The sequence below is a fragment of the Phlebotomus papatasi genome, chromosome 2 (genome assembly GCF_024763615.1).
Source record: "Phlebotomus papatasi isolate M1 chromosome 2, Ppap_2.1, whole genome shotgun sequence".
In the NCBI taxonomy this organism is placed as follows: Eukaryota; Metazoa; Arthropoda; class Insecta; order Diptera; family Psychodidae; genus Phlebotomus; species Phlebotomus papatasi.
Genome location: NC_077223.1, coordinates 14,867,622 through 14,887,898, shown reverse-complemented (window position 1 = coordinate 14,887,898; position 20,277 = coordinate 14,867,622). Strand labels below are relative to the sequence as shown.

The window sequence follows — 20,277 nt, the reverse complement described above, 5'->3', positions numbered from 1 at the left end:
TGAAAAACAATGTTTTGTTTAATTATTCAGAATTGATAAAAATCCTATTCTTGTAGATGATTACAAACTATAAGGATCAGGGGCATGACGTTTCCTATGTTTCCCATATGTTTTTAGGATGCCGAAAAAACTTTTGAGTTAATTAGCTGTTTTCTGTCATTAGAGAATGAATTAGCAAATAATACAAATACAAAATAATATAAATTTAAATATAGAATAGGCAGCCGAAAACCCCAAATTGGCAACCTACGTAGTTTCGAAGATATCTAGTGAAATGTGCACGAAAACAGGGAAAATTTTACACTAAAACTGGTCGCGCTTTTCAGAGCTAATGTCACTCCCCTGATAAGGATGTCTAAATGTAAAATATTTTTTGTAGGAGCTCAATTAATTCCTGAGCTTAGATATTTTTGATTAAAAAATGGTGAAATTGGCTTGCAGCAGATGCTGCGGTCCGGAAAGGGATAACAATCTAGAGAAGTTTAAGCCTTATGGCTAAGGGCCTCGACAGACCTGAGGATTAGCCGAGAGACGGCTTAGCGTAACTATATTCGAAATAATGATTAAGCTGCTTTTCCATAATTTTCCACTAAGTCGTCTCTCGGCATAATTCGTAAATGTGTCTAGGGTATAAGTTTTAGCTCTTAAGCTCGTAAAGAAGTCCAGTTCTTTTAACGGAGATCCAGGAACTGGAACCACTGTGATTAACTCGATTACATGACTTTGTTTCTTGTTTCCTTCACGGGAACCTCTTCTCAGTATTCTTACTGGAGGGTTCTCAAGAAATTGTAGTGCCAAGATTCAGTTTTTCAGTATTTCTTGCAGTTTTTCTCCAAAAAGGTTTACACTTACACCCCCTAGGTGCCATATACCGGGTACAACACCCCATTCTTTTGAGAAAAAAATATGACTTACCAATATCCTGCATTTACAAGTTGTTGCTTGTCTGCCTACCCTGCCCACCATTGTAGCACTCATTAACAAAAATATTTTCTTAATTTTAGAAAATCTTAGGTTCTTTAGAAACGAAAAACACGAACTTACAAATAATAAAAACGCGTTTCTGACCCTTAAAAACTTCTCAAATTTACATCGATAAAAGACAAATTCACATTTATAAGTATGCACTGCTCTGCGTTCAATTGTTTGCAAACTTTTCTACTTAGATTTTATTTGATTTTCCTTAATATTGCGCAATAAAAGACCATTTTCACACCGGGTTACTTTGCAGAAAAATTTAAATTCCTCGCTCATCGCGATCGTTTATCATGCCAGCACTGAATGCTAGCGTGATAGCTTTGTAGTACTATCATGCCAACCCTCACGTGGATTAGTTAGTGAGGTTATGTTTTTTGTTTTGGGTGCATTGAGTTCTAATTCTATTCAGTAAAATGGCTTTAAAATCTGCTTCAAATTCAAGTGATCTCCTTAAATCTGATAAAAGTGACCTTAAAAGATTCCTTTATGTAGATTCAGCGGAAAATGACAATGATTCCTCAGATTCAGAGAAGGAAATTGAGGTAATGGTTGCACATGAACATCAATCTCATGGGGCTTTCTAACACGTTTACTTCTGATTCTCTCCTTCCAGTTACCGCAACCTTCTAAGCACAAGAACCGCAAAGTAGGAGATTTTAGCTCTGATTTCCAGTTTGCAATCTCCACGGCGGACTATAACAAAGATTCATGGGATGAATTGATGCAACAGCTGAAGAGAAGAAAGAAAACACATGCAGATGATGCTATTGAGAAGCTCAAAAGTGAGGGAAATGTTAAGGAAGAGGATGAAGTGGATCTGTCGGATGATGATCTGGTGCACGATGACTTCAGGCTGAAGGAAAAGAAAGGAAAAAAGAGGATTGCAGTGAAGGAAGAAGAAACACTGGTGGAGGACATGGAGACTGGAGAGAAGCTGGAAATGGAGGATGCTGTACTGCCGACGGGGGATGAAGCATCATACTTTCATGAGATGAATCTCTCAGGACCACTAATGAAAGCCATCAGGCAGCTGGGATTCATTCATCCAACTCCCATTCAAGCAGCCACAATTCCAATTGCTCTAATGGGAAGGGATATCTGTGGATGTGCTGGCACTGGCACAGGTAAGACGGCAGCTTATATGCTGCCTACACTCGAGAGACTCCTCCATAGACCTTCCAACCAGATGGTTACTCGAGTTCTGGTCCTGGTGCCAACCCGGGAGTTGGGTGCTCAAGTATTTACTGTGACCAGAGATTTGGCTCAGCATACAAAAATCGAAACCTGTCTGGCCATTGGAGGATTCGAGCTCAAGACACAAGAGTCTGAGCTGCGACAGAGACCTGACATTGTCATCGCTACTCCGGGCAGATTAATTGATCATCTCAAGAATACTCCCAGCTTTTCCCTATCTCACGTTGAGGTAAGTTTTTTTTACTTGATATTTTTATGCTGATCCTAAATCCTTTAAAAATTCGTGAAGAAAACTTATTTTTACCCTGAAAATGTTTATTTTAAAATCTTTTAACACTTGTACGACATTTTACTTAAATGAAACATTTTGATGGCGAAGATTGCGAAAAGCTCGACTCCCCTATGAAGCCTAAATGAAAATTCAAAATATTATATTACTTTAATCACTTTAATAAAATTGTTTAGCACTCTAACTTACAGAGAAAAAAAAACAATCACAGTGGTAATTTCGACATTTCTTTTTAGTCCTATTCCATTTTGCTATTTTTTTTATTGCTTTACAAAGACTTCATATATCTTCCCAAATTTGCAAAAAAATGTAAAAAATATAGGTTATAACCGGTTAAGATTTATTTGGGATTCCAAGACCTTTCCAATGAACTTAAATTTGCTCCAGTCGGTCAAAAAATACGCTCTCTGGAACGTTTTTAAACTTTGATCTTGAAAAATCCTTATGAGGATTTATTTAAAAGCACGTTTGTGTATGGACGATGTGTCGGCCCCAGGGAAACCTCTGAAACATAAAAAATCTGTTAGCACTAGCTTCACGCCAACGATTAAACCTCGTTGGTATTTGAATTGACATCATAGATGTTACTCAGAGCGGCGTAGATTTCTCCTAAGAGCGTTCCTGGTGTTACAGTAGACTCTCTCTCAATCGGGCATATGGGGCAAAATGTCATCCAAATTATCGAGAGATTTGGACATCAAAATCCTTGTGAATTCCACAAAAAGCTCTCAATTATAAAGAATCACGATAAAACAAGGGGAACTACAGCAAATTTGAACAAATTTTTGTTTAAAATCAGTGAAAATTGTCAACAAATTTTGCGCCCGATTGAAAAATAGCCTATTGAGCGAATGTCTACTGTAGTCTGTAAGTTACTGCTTCGGAAGGGGTATCGTAGAGAAGATTAGCATTGAGAGCTAGGTCTTGCCCTCTTGCCAGATCGCCGTAGCAACAGCAAATAGATCGTTAGAAGGAACTCAAGTTTCTGGAGAAACCCTGGCAGCCAAGTTGCTCATCCATCCGATTGCTTTATTTAAAGGATGCGCCTTGCATTTTTAACCAAGTCAAGAAGTAATAATAGAGAGAAAAATGAAGATTATGTTTATTAACCGAAGGTAAACTTATCGGAGTAATCCTTCTATCTAGACCCAAGTTGCACTCTCTAACCGTTCGGCGATTTGTAGCACTGTTTAGTAAAAGTGACTCAAATATGCGAACTTTAGTTTTTAAAATGATATAAACAGAGTTTCTGAATTCCATACAAATTTTTTGTAAAAAAAAATGTGAAAACGAGTACGTTAGTTTATAAATAATTTGCCTGCCATTTCGATTTCGATATCAATTATCAATTTTTAATTTTGGTTCAGAAATAAAATTTTAGAGTTATATGAAAGCCGGGTTTGCAAATGGTTTTCAAATTAATTGAATTCAAGAGGTTTTCACTTAAGTTTATATTTCATGCGAGCAACACCGGCATGTCCATAAAAATAAAAAATAAATAATTATTAACTGGATTTAATTTAAATACAGCCTCACGATGGCCAAGTGCAACAACATTGAAAACACTGGGAGCTGAACCTAGATAAAATTTAACCTAGATCCACAATTGTTTTTATATCTAAACCACGTTGCGTTAAAGTCTAGCTTCCTTTACGAAAATGCTAATATTATAGTTTTCAATGTAGGCCAAGCTCAATGTAGCCCCATCCTTCCTATTAAGACGAAGATAAATTAATACCCATTATTTTAATCATGATATTCCCAGAGAGATTTCTCATCGTCACTTCATATTTTTGGAAAACATGCTTTTCATAAAGTTAAAAACAAAATTGTAAAGCGTATTTGAAAATGGTTCAACAATAATAATTGGCACAGGCAATCATATTACAAACATCTTTTCAAAATTTTTATTAAATTATAGTTTGAAAATTCCTTCAAAAACACATTTCCGAGCGAGCACAATTAGCTAAAAAAGGCAGCGTTTTTAGCATATTTTTTCTGAATCGGTTAGCAAGAATATGCTGACTGGTCAGCAGTTCTCGAACAAAAAGTGCTAACCAAGTTTATGGAAATGGCACTGTTTTGCGAGTCTCGTTTTAAGGTTAGCAGAATTCAGGTGATAATACATATGCTTTCAGCGGAATTGAAATCGGTTAGCATTTAGTGCTCGCTGGGTTGAGAAACTTTTTAAAATTAGAAATTAAATTTTAAAACTAAAATACGTAAACTATTTGGCTTTGGTTTGGATGCTTTCAAATAGCCCTACATGTCGTAAATACAAAAAATTAACATGTCTCCATTTATGAACTACTAAAAAATACAAATTAGTTTTCACAGAATTTGGAAACAGTTCGTATTCGTAGTTTTTTTTGCTAATAGCCAGATGCACAGATGGAAAGAAAACGGACTAATAGCCTGACCATTGCCTCAAAAATCATGTGATTCGTAATGATTATGTCAAAATTTTGTCTCCAAGGTTTAAAAATTTGGACGATTTTAGGATTTTTAGGAGGACGAAATGTTTGAATGAAAAATGTCAAAACGTATCAAAAATAAACGAGATCGCTGGAACCGCTTTTGGAAGCACCCGTAAAACATTTTTTTTTGTTGGGAGGAAAAGGTTTTGAAGAAAAAAAAGATAGAATGATCGAAATAATATTGACATTATGTAGGGGTCGCCGAAGACTGGAAGTCGATATCTCTTATCGTTTGACCTCTAGCACGATTGAACATTTACGGATTATTTATTTTACTCTCTTCGGACTTAAGTATAATTAAATTCAATTGAAGAATTTATAATTATTGGGATTAAAATATACCTGTAACAAGTGAATTCACGAATTTAATAAAGAACATTAGCCAATCATGATGAGATCATCTTATCCTTGCGCTCTGATGCTCTCCTTAGGAGGCAAAATGAGTGAGAAAACAGGCAAAGATCTGATAGATATTTCTTTACGAAATTCTCCACGAAGTACAAAAGGGAAGTAAGGAAATACTGAAACCAAATCGCATTTGTAGATCCTCATCCTGGACGAAGCTGATCGTATGTTGGATACTTATTTCACGGATCAAATGAAAGAGATTATCGATCATTGTTCACGAACGCGTCAAACGATGCTCTTTTCAGCCACAATGACTGAAAAAGTAAAGGATCTCGCTACAGTGTCCCTCACAAAGCCTGTAAAGGTCTTTGTGGATAGCAATCAGGCCGTAGCTGAGAATCTTCAGCAGCAATTTATTCGGATTCGTGGTGAAAGTGAGAAAGATCGAGAACCAATTCTAGCAGCACTTATTTGTCGTACTTTCCACGATCATGTGATCGTATTTGTGCAGACGAAAAAGCAGGCACATCGCTTGAGAATCCTCCTGGGTTTGATGAATAAGAAAGTAGGAGAGTTGCATGGTAATTTGACCCAAGCACAGCGCCTGGAAGCGCTGAAGAACTTTAAAGATGAGCAAATTGATATTCTCGTGGCGACGGATGTGGCGGCGCGTGGATTGGATATTTCTGGGATTCGCACGGTCATCAACTTTGTGATGCCATTGACCTATGAACACTATATTCATCGTGTTGGAAGGACGGCTCGTGCTGGACGCGGAGGATTCTCGATTTCTTTGGTTGGTGAAACCGAACGGAAGATTCTCAAGGATATTGCTAAGCATCGGAATAAGGAACTGCAGCAACGGATTATTCCGGCGAATGTGATTACCAAGTACAAGAATCGCATTACAGCTTTAGAGCCAGATATTGAAAATATATACAAAGAGGAGTTGGAGAAGAAGGCCATTGCTAGGACGGAAAATATGCTGAATAGGACGAAGGACAGGCTTGAGGGCAGTGCTTCAATGAAGCGAGAATTCCCGCTGAAGATTATGGGTGTCAATAAGCATCAGACGAAGAAATCAGAAAAATCTTTCAAGAAGAAAGGATCAGGGGATAAGAAAGGAAGGCATGAACGACGAACAGGAAGCTTCACGAAAGCCATCTCGAACGTGAAGAATTCGAGAAAATTCAGGTAAGATAAAAGAATAGGCTGTGAATTCCTAAGAATGATTGTTTAATTTTAATTTTGTTTTGCAGACACGAAGCAAGCCATGCTATGAAAATGAAGCAAAAAGGCAAGAAGAACCGATAAATAGTGGATAAATTTGGACAAACAAAAAAAATGGTAATAAAAGTAAAGAATTTAATTATGAATTCGTAAATAAATTCCGCTAAATTAAGGAAATATTGCCTTATTTGTCGGGTATCAGGCCAAATTCGGCTGGAACGGATTGCTAAGTATTTTGGTAAAAATGGTAAGTAAAAAATGAAAATTGGTTAAGCATCAGGTTACACCTTTTAGATCAGGAAAATTTCACAAAATCAAAATTCATGTCCCATGTGTCCCATTTTTTCTCAAATGTTCTTTTACGTTTTTCATTATGCATATCTCAGAATTCAATTGAACTAAATTGAATTTGTTTTGTGATGTTCAAAAGAAGAAGAGTTTAAATGAGTGAGACAGACATATGCAAATCGTTTGAAAAAGAAAGAAAAGCATTATTATAGAATGCTTTTGCGCTTTTTGTATTATAAGTGTGCTAAGGAAGCTAAGCGTTAACCTAAGCATAACCTAAATTCGTTATTACAAAATCTCTTATAACCCAGCGAGCACAGTTAGCTGAAAAAAGGTACGTGTTCAACATATTTTTGCTGAATCCATCAGCGAAAATATGCTAACTGGTCAGCAGTCGCTGAACAAAAAGTGCTAACCAAATATATGGATGGAAATGGACCTGCCTAACGAATTTTTGTTTAGGGTTAGCAGGATTCAGCTGAAAATGCAAATAATTTTCAGCTGAATTGAAATCGGTTAGCATTTGGTGCTCGCTAGGAAGGCAGATTATGTAGAAGATTCTGATACTTAAACAACGTCTTAGATTTTTAAGGCTAGGTCTAATATAACCTAAAATTTTTCAAAGAGAAGGAGGCTCATTAAAAATATTTTTTTTCTTTGAAAGTAAAATTATTAGAACTGATCAAATGTAACAGGAAATGGACGGAAATACTGAACCTCTCTTGATTTTCACAATTTTATTCTATACAAAGTTTCGAGGATGGATGTTCTCTACATCGGTATCGAATATATGGCAGGGAATATCACGTAACAGACGGGAATTGTTACACTTCACCTGGATTTGAATCAGAATTTCTTCCGTAATGTTTCCCACTCGACTCTATACCTCAGAAATATGTCAGTCGATTAACCTGCTCGGTGAAGGCATCAATCAAGTGAAAAAGAATCTTGGTAATCTTCAACTGAACTCTGTATGGTACAATCATGCTACAGTAGACTCTCTCTCAATCGGGCGTATGTGGCAAAATGTCATCCGTTTTATCGATAGAATTGAGCGTCAAAGCCTTTGTGAATTCCACAAAAAACGCTCAATTATAAAGAAACACGATAAAATAGGAAGAACTATAGCGAATTTGAGCGAATTACCTTCATAATTAAACCTGAAAATTGTCAACAAAATTTGTCGCCCGATTGAAAACGAGCCGATTGAGTGAGAGTCTACAGTACAAGTCTACATTCTCATCAGTTTCACATTAACTTTTTAGCGTCACACTTTTATTCAACAAGTGAATTCATGTAAAATTGAGTTTTTCCTAATACTGTATGATCAAATATAATAGTTCTGAGAGGAAAAAAAATTGCATTGCGTGAAAACTCGGAAAAACTCCGGGTCATATATGACCCTATTGTCCTCAAGAGAAGTGTACATACCATTTTCAAAATCTATATCACGGGATTTTAAGAGTTTTTTCGCTTGAAGTTATTAATTTGGCCAAAACCATGGAAAACTGGATTGTCTTGATGAACACTGTACTCCTGGTGTTCAAGGAATCTTCCTGGTAATCCCTTGAACAGTCTCTGTCACAATATTTCGAGTAGTATTTGGCAAAAATAAACTTATCCACATATTTATTCAAACACAATACAATTGCACATTATAAGACGCTTGCAAAATACTCTAAAATATTGCAAAATATGTTATAATTCATCAGATATAAGATGAAATGTCCAGGAGCAAGATATTTTCCTCCTGGATTTCACAAAGAAAAACAATGTCCCAACTGTCCCAACTGCATTGTTGGCACGAAAACACTTTTATAAATTTTTCCCTTGCCGACAATAAGGTCATATATGACCCGGAAAATTCTACGCGCTTTTCTGGAAAATTGACAGTAGTTTATTATATCAATATATGCATTCTACAATCTTTGGATATTCTATTTTGTGTTTCTAAAGAACTTTTTGCTGAAAAAATAAATGTATCTATTTGTTTTTTTTATCACAATTGTAACAGGGATGATTCTACTTTTAGTGATTAACCCATTTTATGTCTGTTCCTGACCACAAAGGGGGAGTGGCCAAAAGTGGGCGTTTTAGCCCTATAAAACTGGTACTGGATAATAAAAAAATATTTAAACTGACATGCAAGTTCAGCTCAGCTGTGCTGGAAAGGTCAGCTGGGTGTTTACTGTCAATTTGGGTTTGTTTTCCTTTTCTTCTCTTGGTTTATTTTCCTCATTTTCCGCAGTTTTTCGGGACAAATTTCACAGTTTTTCCACTCCTAAAGTATTCTTCTCAAGGTAAAACTTGAAAATTTATTGTAAATGGGATAGAGGGATGGATGAAATTGTTTTGCTTTTTTCAGGGGCTTTCTGGTCATGGAACCAATGGACATCTATAGTGTGGAGTCAAAGCTCTCTGATGTCACGGTCACGCCAATTCCGATGGTGAGACCTGCACAGTCTGCACCTCAGAGTCATTACCAGCCACCACAGATGAGCCATGGTCATATGGCAGGGACATCTTCAGCAACAATTTCGACTGCAATGGCTTCAGCCAGTGGATCACAGATTCCCCCAGCGACGAGTAATACGTCCGGCTTGTCGAAATATGCCCAATTGCTGGCGGTGATTGAGGAAATGGGCAGAGATATTCGACCGTCATACTCAGGAAGTCGCTCTTCAGCCGAACGCCTCAAACGGGTTATTGTTCATGCACGAATCCTAGTCCGGGAGTGTCTCTTGGAGACAGAGAGATCGGCAAGAAATTGAGAGGCAGGAGCTGAAGAAACACAGAAATTTCCATTTTGTCAGGTCTTGGCGCCAAAAATTCCCACCCTCCAATCACATTTTGGAGCGGTCAGTGGCCAGATAGACATCATTTAATTAAGTCCCATGGATTTTCTATCAAATTGTTGTTCCAATCTTGGGGCATCCATCTGCGATTTGGAGCAGTTATTCTTGATACGGCTAACGTGTTAAATGTACAATAAAAAGTCCGTGAAATCACATGGTGTCTGGCTTTTGATAAGAAAGGCTTCTATCGCTTGTATTGTTGGACAAACTGGGGCTAGGGGAGTGATTATTGGCGTGGATTGGTCAGTTGAGTGCTAGAGAGGAAAGGAAGGTGATTCCATCGAAGTGAGTTCCCTTGATTTCTTCCTCTCGATTTGTTTACACGAAGTTGTTTATTGGATTTATCAGGGTTTCTTGGGATTTTATCATCTCTTTTTCTAATTGGATCTTTAAACTTTTTGTTCTTTATTTTTTCAACAAGAAAAACATTAATTCCACATTTTTTTACCCTGTAATTTATTCATAAATCTGGAGATAGAAACCCTCCAATTGCGCAACTCTTGCAGTGTTTCTCACTACTACCTCAGTCACCGTTGAACTGTCATGGCGATCGGTAGTGCGTTGTGTGAGTGAGTTTGTTATTTACATATTACACGTATTATCTGGTGGAATAATTGCAAAAAATGACTGATTCAGTGTGATTTTGTGTTGAGGAACAGTCTAAGCCACGGTATGTAGTGTTCCTTAATAAGTCCATAGAGTTTTTGGGGGTGTAAATGGGTCTGAAATAGATTTTTGGGTTGTTTCTGGGTCGCGGTCGGAAATTAATTGTCAGCCACGCAAAACTCATTTAAAATTCCACTTTAAATGGCGCAACCGTGGCCAAGTTACTGTGTTTACTCTAATGACGGCATCCCAAGACAAAGCCCCTCAGGTGAGGACCAACCTGGGTCCGGAGAGTAGGGGACTTTGGGAGAGATTGTGGGATTGAGGTTATGCCGGAACTATCCGGGAGGTCAAAAAACTGCTGTGGAGGGGATTTTCTACGCCACAGGGAGGCACATTCCGAATGTTGTAAGAATCACAGCTCCCAGAATGAGAATCCCAAACAGATGCCCACCCTTTATGGGCATCTTGAGCAATTGAGCAGACATCCTGAGCGATGAGGCATAAATCAGGACGGAATTTAAATCCTCCGTTGAGGTGTTGTGATGCAAAAATGGACGGATACGAATCTCATGACCACAAGATTGAATCTCCTTGCATTTTGTTGTCAGAGAAGCTGCCTGGTGCAGTGGCAAAAGGGTTCCCAACACCCAAAAGCCTGCATTGCAAATCTCCAGGAGGTTAACCTCGAGATTCTCAATAAAATCCTCCTGCCTGGCAATATGATACGTCCCCGAGAGACAATATATAAAATTCAAGATGACAAAGAGAGACACTGGAGTTGACATCCTTTGATTGAGATGTTCCAGTAACTTCTGAAACTCTGTCATTTCTCTCATCCACTCCAGAGGATCAATTGTGTTCTCCAGGAGTTTCTCCTTAATCCGCCTGAGAAAGTGCCTCAACAGGAAACACTGAACAGCATACGAAGACAAGACAATGCTCTGAATAAAATCCTGAACAAATATTGTTACCAGGAGAAGTCTCTGTAAATGAACCAAAAAGAAAAGAAACCTTTTAGTAAACCTACAAAAAAGCCAGTGATAAGCCTAGATCAGCTTATAGAGGTGTGAGTCTTTCATTGCTAAATTGGATTGTGGCAAACCCGAATGATATTTATACATAAATAATGCAAATTTCGTTTATGTAAAGTGTATGAAGATGAAGCATATTATCGTTATTAATGAAGAAAATTGGATGAGAAATGCATAAAAGTGTCTGAAAATCTTTAAAGTCGATTATCTCGGAAACTATGAGAGATAGAGGCCTCAAACTTTACGTCTATTTAGAGCCTCTTTCAGGCTTGATATGTTAAAAATTTCAATTGAAAATGAAAAAAAATTGGATGAGAAATGCATAAAAATGTCTGAAAATCTTTAACACTTTCGTCTCCTTTGGGACTCTGGGTAGGGTGGAATCACCAGTTCTCGCCAGTGCCCCACTTCTCGCCACTTACATTGAAATCGCTATTTTTCGCAATTTATGAAATAAATGAGTCGCAATTTTTTTTTGTATTGTTTCTGCTTCTACGCATAGAATCGAAAAATAATAATTATTCGTTTCGGATTCACGATTTTGATCACTTTTTAGAGCAATATTTTAAGCAAGTGCATCGAATCCAACATCTCTTACCAAATGTACTAAGTGTCGTCAGATTTTCATCAGGCCAAAAATACCTATTTGGGTAAATAATTTGTCTATTGAATATTTAATTGCACTTGTGGAATACATAAAACTTGTATTTAGTCAATTAATATTTCATTTTATATTATTTTTGTATAAAAATGAGGCATGGCGAGAAGTGGTAATATTCTGGAATTGATTTTACCACCTGTCGCCATATCTTTTCAATAGGCGACGCTAACTTCACTTCGTACATTCTCAGTTGTCAAATCTGCATTGTTTACTTTCTGCAAAAGCCCCATAATTTGATTTCTCAAATAAAATTGAAGAAAAGTCATTTAAAGAGAGTAATAATAAAGTGATCACAAGGAAAGAGAAATGGTGAATGTATTCTTTTCATAGCATTGCCTAAAATAACCGAGTGTGGTTCTTTTCAAGTGGGTGGCGAGAAGTGGTTACAAATTTTACAAAACTGGCGAAAAGTGGTAAAAAGTGGCGACGAAATGGTTATTTTTGCATTATTAATAAAAATCAGTTTTTTTTAAGTAGTCCAGCGTTATGTTCTAGGTTTATTGTTTTCACGTATCTAGAGCCAATACATCTAAGTAACTTTGTGTCAAATTTGACTTATCTTGTAACAAGGATTCAAAAGTTATGATTAAATGAATTTAATTTTTTCCTAAACATGGCGATAGCCGGTTATTCCACCCTACCCATGGAAACAACAATTTTTTTAGACTATCTAGAATCGATAAAAATCCGATTCTTCTGGATAAGTACAAACTATAAGGATGTCCAAATCTAGGATGTTTTTTTGCAGGATCCCAATTAACTCCTGAGCTAAGATATTCTTGGTCAAAAATCGTGAATTTTCGATTTTCTGCTTCCTTGCAGATATTGTGACTTTTTTGATATTTCTAGACCAGAATAAGGAAAAACCTCTCGGGGTCAATAAGTATGATAACTAACAATTACAGATTACATAAATTCGAAAAACATTTTTTTCTTAAATTTTCAAAAAACTTGTTCAAACTTTATGGGTACTCTCGTCCCCAAAAATCTAGATGTCAAATGTAAGGTTATCCCGACAATGCCCGCCATTTGCTTTTTGACACCAACCTTGTAAGAAAATTCCAAGCGGAAGCGATATTTTTGCCAATATGGCCAATGATTTTGACATTTGACAGCGCAGGAGATTGCTTTCAGGGAAGGACAGAACAAGAAAAGAATTAATGTGGAAAAAATGGACAAATTTGTGGAAAAAAAATTGTGAAACTAAAGGAAAATTCAACCATGAAATCAGACAGGGAATATTAGAAAAAAAACTATGATTCAAAAATATAAATTTAAGAAGTGATCAAATAAAAATAATCCAAAGGATTAGAAGTGGACATTGCTGTGACAAGAAGTTTCTAAAACTAATAAAAAAAGAGGACACAGAATTATTCGATAAGTGCGAAACCATGGAAGATATAAATCACATAGTGATCCAATGCAGAAAATTTAATGAGATAAGAGAAAACTATAAGTGCATTAATAATGAAAAAGTGAGCATAAAAAATATTCTTAAAATAGCAAACGAAAAAACATATAAAGAGATCTACAAATATATCAAAGAAATAAAAGTGAGCATATAATAATTCAAAAACTGTGATCGTATAACAATAATATAATAAATAATAATAAGTGATATAAAAAAAGTGATAATAAATTAAAAATATAAAAATAAATAAAATAGTGAAATCGAGTGAAGTACATGGAATAACGGAAAGTTTAAATTTGAAGTACAGTAGACTTTCGCTCAATCGGCTCTTTTTCAATCGGGCGACAAAATTTGTTAACAATTTTCACGTTTAATTATGAAGCTAATTCGCTCAAATTCGCTGTAGTTCTTCCTATTTTATCGTGATTCTTTATAATTGAGCGCTTTTTGTGGAATTTACAAAGGCTTTGACGCTCAATTCTATCGCTAAACCGGATGACATTTTGCCCCATATTCCCGATTGAGAGAGAGTCTACTGTAAGTGAACAAAAGTGGCTATATGGACCCGAGTGAGTCCGACAGCCTTACATAAAATAGAAGAAGAAGAAGCTTTCGGGGAAGTTTTTCATGTTTTTCCTGATTTTAATGAATTATGATTCTCGATGAAGTATTTTTTTGGCTCTTGAGAAAGCTTAATGGGTCTGCAATAACATCGTGTTGAAAGAAATGTGTTTTAAAGTGTTATGTGTAAAATATTATGAGGAATCTGTTTACAAGCAGGAGCTGGGTGTCCTTTTTAGCACTTGCTCGACATCCCACAAGATACTGGTCAATAATTCTTCTTGTTTCAATGATCAACATTGTAAAGGAGTTATTTGACACGCAAAAATAATTCACAAAATTGATATTATTGGCTTTTAAAAAAATTGAAGTTTGTCTCCTTTTCGTTCTTTTGGGGACGAGAGTACCCATGAGTTTTCCAATTTCCCAGAAGCGGAGAAAATTCTTTCTCTACAAAAGTATCATATTTGACCACTAAGACTTACAATAAAGTGAGTTTTACTGAAATTCGTTCGCTGGATATGTTGTGGTCCGGAAAGAGTTAAAATTGCAATCTTCAACTTGAAATATCTTGAGAAATCATGGAGCAATCTCCAATTTTTTTTTAAATTGGTCTACTCAAGTAGCGCTACAACATGAACATAAAATGGTTCAAATTGCATAGACCGATTTCGAGAAACTCTAGAAAAACCGGTTTTAAACCGGTTTAGAACCGGTTTTTCAAAAACTAATAGCATAGAAATCGTCGTACGCGCAACTATATATGTTTTAAAAAAAAATTATGAAGATATCTCTTTCCAAACCGGAGATATTGCATACTACGGACGGCCGAACGGCCGGCCGGACCCGAAAATAGCGGACTACCATTTTCGGCATCAGGGATGTTAAAAACATATACCTTGTGAATTTCAGCTCGATCAGAGCACTTTTAGAAAATCGGAGTAGCACAATAGGTGTGATTATGAAGGAATCACACCTAATATTCCACAACGCTATCACCAAAAAATTGTTCCGGGAACGTCAATTGATAAAATCGCGATAGTCAATAAATATTTTTGATAAGTCAGGGAGTGTTTTGGAGCTGATGAAATCTTAGCCAGAACCTTCCACAAATTCGATCAGAAAAAAAAACTATCGCTAAAAGGTATTTTTTATCGTGAAAATTCAGTCACAAATGATGCGTGTAAATATTTCGAAAACTTGTGAATTAAATTCAATTTAGGCTAATACACCATCATCTCTTCCGTTTACTGGATGGAGGGGGATTTAGTAAAAGAGTCATGTATAGTTGTATGATATACGAGTAATGCTATGTGGAAAAAAGAATCACCGTAAGAGTTAGCTGGCTGGTTCCGGAGAGTTTGGTAAACCACTCACTGGTGGCTGTCTGCTTGTCTGTGATCAAAATCACGAAACTCATGGTACCCAGGAGCCATATGAGAGCAAATAATTTGTACATCCAGCACTGAGCCACCAGGCGTCGCGGAAAGTGGTTGTTGACGATGAAGACGCGTTCAATGAGACTCTGGAGTTGTTCATTGGCCACGATGCGGAACACAGTCAAAGCAGCCAGGTAGCCAAACAAGTGTAGGCAGCTTGGGATGGCGTAGATGAAGGTGATCTCAGTTAAGTGTTGAAACTTTCGTACATGACTCCAATTTGAGGTGCTTTCGGCAAAGGCACTGAAACCACGATCGCGTCGAAAGCCACAGAGGTATTGGAGAGTGTAGCTTGCGATCAGGAGGATTAGGATAATACAGCTCTGCACATGTCCCAAGAATGTTAGGCAATCCCGGGAATCGGTATTTCGAGGTCGAAGACCAGCAGCTCCAAGTAGGTTGACATATGGGGAAATGAATTTGCGTTTGCATACCTCAAGAATTGCTGATGTTGGCTCAGCTAAAGCCTGAAAGGATTAGTGAAATTTATTTGAGTATCCCTTTAGTGAACCACTTCTTTCTTGTTTTATACAAGGAGTTCCGCTTTGAAAGAATTTCTCGGGACCGAAAAATAACCCGCGAATTCACTCCAGTGACTCAGTAAAATTGCATATCAGCAGGAGATATCTTTTGAATAAGTAACAGAAGCGCCGTGATGTATGCAAGAAATTTTTGGTGCCAATTATTCAGCCTACTTTCGGCACCAACAATAAGAAGTGCATTTAAAATTTGCCGCGTGAAATTGCATAGTGGAAAGCGCGCTATCTTCGGACGATTTATGCTTCGGACAAATCATTTTTTCAATGTGTTATAAATGAATTTGGCCCATTGTAATATTATATTTTAATAGCTAGTCCAACACCTCAAATTTTCAGAAAAGAGCTATGGGTAATATCCATAAGCAAAATTAGAGGAAAAAATTAATTGTGCGAAGGTTGAGTCGCCCGAAGGTAGAGTGCTTTTCCCTACATTTGGGAACACTTCGAAAATAATTTTATAAATTAGCTCCCAATAGTAGGCAATTAATATCAAATTCTTTCAGTCCGTTTTCCCTTAGGCTGTCTACACACTATGAGCATTTTTTAAAAAAATTCTTTAAAAAATAACCCTAAAAAGGTTTTTAAAAAGAATCGGCTCTACACTAGTGAAAATTTTTGTAAAAAAATGGATTTTTTACAGAAATTTGCCTAGTATGTAAGCAATTTTGTAAAAAAAACCGACTCATTCTTATTTTTTAAAAAATTTTTTAAAGAATTTTTTTAAAAAATGCTCATATGTGTAGACAGCTTTAAGCCGGAACTCTCTGTATTTTGCAAATAGTAGTATTTCACCTAATGGATAAATTCTTACTGAAAAGTATTTTAGGTAACGCCCTTAACGTAAAACTGTTATTGTCACGTCTACAAATATAATTGTGGGCGAGGCTATACATACCGCGATCTTAAAAAAATAAATCACGTCCTCTATAGGACTTATTGAAAAGAAAACTAGAGGAGACTGGGGTACATTTAGCCAGAAAATCAAGCTTTTTCTTCCCGTATAATTTGTTAAAATAATGACAAAGTTTATCTAATGTTTGATGACAATATATTTTCAAAACCAGTCTTACGTCATACATTTCCTGAAAAAATAAGGTCAGATTTATTGAAGGAATATGGGAAAAGTTTAAATCGTTCGAAGCTAGAGTGTGCGAAGCCTTCTGATAGCCTTCCCCTAGTTGTTCACCTAACTAATATCCATTTACTAGTGGAAAAACTGACTTTTACGGAAGACTAGTTATATCTGTCCCCTATAGGTCTGTTTCAGTTATCATATCATCATCTCGCAGATAGGAGCAAGGAAGGAACCTCCACGCGTATTTAGAGCTATTTTTTTTAGAGCTAAATCAGTGCTCCTGGACAATCCCTGGGGATTGACTAATCCTTCCATCACGAGGCTCTCGACTCGAATAAATAAATAAATCTCGCAGATAAAAGTAGATAATCATTATCCAAGTAGCGAAGGGAAAATTATTTTACCATGCCAATTTTTTATCCACCTTTGGAGTAAGGGGACCCACTCTGTGTGAGCAGGGCTTCACGAAAAGTAATAAAATATAAAAATTCATTATTTTTTTTATCGTGTGAAAAGAGAAGTATTTTAAACATCAAAGCTTTCAATTTGTTCGTTTTGACTTGTTAGATGGTTGAAATGGGATCTTTTTATCATTAGTCTAATGCATATTTTGGTCATAGATAGAATAATAAATAATAAAATTGAATAGAGTAGTGAATAAACTGGATTATGTAATAAAATCGTAAATAATGGATAAATAAACTTCCACGCTTGTAAAATCCTTCTGCGAAGTAGAAGAAAGTGAAAGATTGGACGGAAAAAATGGTAATATTACGCCCACCCTTAGTCTCCGCCCACTTTTAACATTATCCTATTAGCCCAGTTAAAAAGTTCTCAATTTCTAATAAGTAGACTTCAGAACGTTTATAAAACCTCCTGCTGAGTGCTAAAAGGGAGAATTCGGAGAACGCCCACTCATAGTCCCCGCCCACTTTTTACATTGTCTTCTCAAACCTGTTGCAAAGTTTTTAATTTCTAATAAGCAGACTTTAGAACGATTATAAAATCCGCCCGCTAAGTAATAAAAGGGGAAGTGGGAGGAAAAAGAAGACAGTGATGTCACGCCCACTTTTTACATTGTCTGCCAATCCTGTTACAAAATTCTTAATTTTTATCTGTTGTTCTTGTGGTATATTATTAGAAGATACAGAAGATTTCGAAAACTCCTATTCAATTTACAAGTCTTACTACTGGGGCGTGGTCTATTTTTTACTGGGAGTGCCCTTTCTGATTTCACTTAAAATTGAAATAATGGTTATGGTTATGGGGTTCTAATGAACTTATTTGAGCATTGCGTTATTACCATAGAGTTAAACTTACGGAGAGGACACGCTAGAACCTTTTTTTATGGAGAAAGTAAAGCAACTTAAAAAATTGAAAAGTAATCAAGTTTTTTAATTGTTCTCCAGAGTGTAAACTAAATTTGGTGAACAGTTTTTAAGGTCAAGATGACTTTTTTGGCCAAGTACAGGAGTGGTTAGTGTTTAGGGATGAAGTACAGATCTAGGGAGTGAAAAAATAAATTTATATGATCAGTATAAAGCTCGAATCTGAGGGTTTCTTAGTACATCTTGACCTTTCTTTTTAGATGTTCAACCACCGTGGACCGCTATAAAAGATGTTCTTCCACAAAGGAAAGAGAATATCTTCCCAGGTTTTTTTTTTGGTGGACATCTTTTTGATAACGGACCGTCAATTAAAAAAGCGTAAATTGATTGAATTCGTTATAAAAGTGCGTGTATCGTTCGAAAAACAAGAGTCGGTTACATACATTTTATTCAATTTCAGGAAAATTATTTTATATGAAAACTGGCACAGATTTTTTATTCGAATGTCCTCTCCGTAGTATTACTCTGAGGTTATTACACATTCAAAATGCTAAAATTTGAACTGTATTTGGCAATAATTCTTTACAGGGCGTGACTTAAAATACTCTGTGTTGAAAATTAGAAAGTTCATTTTTATTGTCCTGGATCGTGCTTTGTTTTGTTTTCGAAGAAGATGCTTGATCATTTCCAAGGCAGATAAATAGTACCCTTAGAGGGAGGTGGGGCTATTTTTTCATTGATATACAATTTTTTCTCATATTTTTTTAAAGGATGTTGAGCCTGACAATTATTTTACTTAGATTCACAATTGTTTTGCCTATCAAAATTAAATTACGTTAAAGAGCGTTTGGAAATATTCAGAAAAATCGTATACGGCTCAAAGTAGCCTAGCCCCACCTCCCTCTAACTTACCTGGTTAAATGAGGTATTTGAGATCCTGTCAAAATCATCTTCGGAATCTTGAAGGCTTTCTGTTGGAGAGTTCACTGATTTTGTTGAGAGACCGGGCATTGATCGTGATGCACGATCTTTTTGTTTTATTTAAAAACGCCATGAGGAAAAAAAACAAACAGGATCACTTAAAATGCATCAAAAGCTCACTAAAATATTCTTCCAATGACTGTGATCCTCACCAGGAATTTCCAGAACCATTTTCACCAGCACAAATTTTCACATTAGAAAAATCCCAGGCAAAAGTGCATTGAAGAGACAAAAAAATTCACTGTTCAAGTCAGCTTGCAGGCAAATTGTGTTAAAAATTTCTCCCTCGTCAAATTGCAAGGCAGGCTCTTGAGAATACAGCTGATAACCTCGAACGGTGGGTCGTTCGTGTCCATGATTGTTGGTCGCACAAAAGAGTCGATGATCTGTTTTTTTTTTTAATTCAATTTCTGTTGCCTTTTATATGCGGAGTCTGGGTGTTATAGTAGCAAAAGAGAGAGAGGCTGGAGATGAGGAAATTGTGATAATTTTCACTGATAGAGACACCTCAAACATGGTGATCGCATTAGGTTGCCGCTACTTTATTTGCATTGGTGCGAAATTTTATTAAGATAAGAACTTTCTAAATATTTTACCGTTTTTATACTACTTGCTTTATAATGTATTTCTCTCTTTCTTTCTTTCTTTTCCTTGGTGTATTTTTTTTTCTTCTTAAATGTGCTGCTCCTCACAGATTTTGATTGGAATGTTTATTATTGTTAGTCTACCAAACGGACTTTCATTTATGATTCTCGTTTCTCTATTGCTCTGGAGGCTCTGGGGATTGCTCAGTATCAAAGTGAAATGGTCTAATTGTTTATTTTTCCTAGGGTAAATTTATTTATTTTTGGATGCGGTAAATCACTTTTTAAATATTTCTTGTGGAATTTTAATTTTAACCTATGGAAATTGCTATTTATTACAATATTAATTCTGCTGAATTTATAGATACAATTGCCACCCTTTCTATTATTTTAAATTTC

General features: G+C 36.2%; 3 protein-coding genes across 3 annotated transcripts; 2 read left to right on the top strand and 1 right to left on the bottom strand.

Moving 5' to 3' along the window:
- Window positions 1-1,335: 1,335 nt before the first annotated feature.
- On the top strand, window positions 1,336-6,693 carry LOC129802717 (probable ATP-dependent RNA helicase DDX27). The gene is made up of 4 exons (XM_055848752.1): window positions 1,336-1,520; window positions 1,592-2,401; window positions 5,483-6,480; window positions 6,546-6,693. Exons 1-4 carry the CDS (start codon window positions 1,392-1,394, stop codon window positions 6,598-6,600), a joined length of 1,992 nt encoding a protein of 663 aa, XP_055704727.1. The 5' UTR covers window positions 1,336-1,391; the 3' UTR covers window positions 6,601-6,693.
- Window positions 6,694-8,925: 2,232 nt separating this feature from the next.
- LOC129802715 (cyclin-dependent kinase 2-associated protein 1) lies at window positions 8,926-9,814 on the top strand. The gene is made up of 2 exons (XM_055848750.1): window positions 8,926-9,104; window positions 9,170-9,814. The coding sequence occupies exons 1-2, from the start codon at window positions 8,947-8,949 to the stop codon at window positions 9,573-9,575; spliced, it is 564 nt and encodes a 187-aa protein (XP_055704725.1). The 5' UTR covers window positions 8,926-8,946; the 3' UTR covers window positions 9,576-9,814.
- Window positions 9,815-10,040: 226 nt separating this feature from the next.
- Window positions 10,041-19,885, bottom strand: LOC129802710 (uncharacterized). Its single transcript, XM_055848744.1, has 4 exons — window positions 19,447-19,885; window positions 19,226-19,341; window positions 15,263-15,838; window positions 10,041-11,251 (listed from the first exon to the last, which is right to left on the bottom strand). Exons 1-4 carry the CDS (start codon window positions 19,463-19,465, stop codon window positions 10,643-10,645), a joined length of 1,320 nt encoding a protein of 439 aa, XP_055704719.1. The 5' UTR covers window positions 19,466-19,885; the 3' UTR covers window positions 10,041-10,642.
- Between the last annotated feature and the right edge of the window lie 392 nt (window positions 19,886-20,277).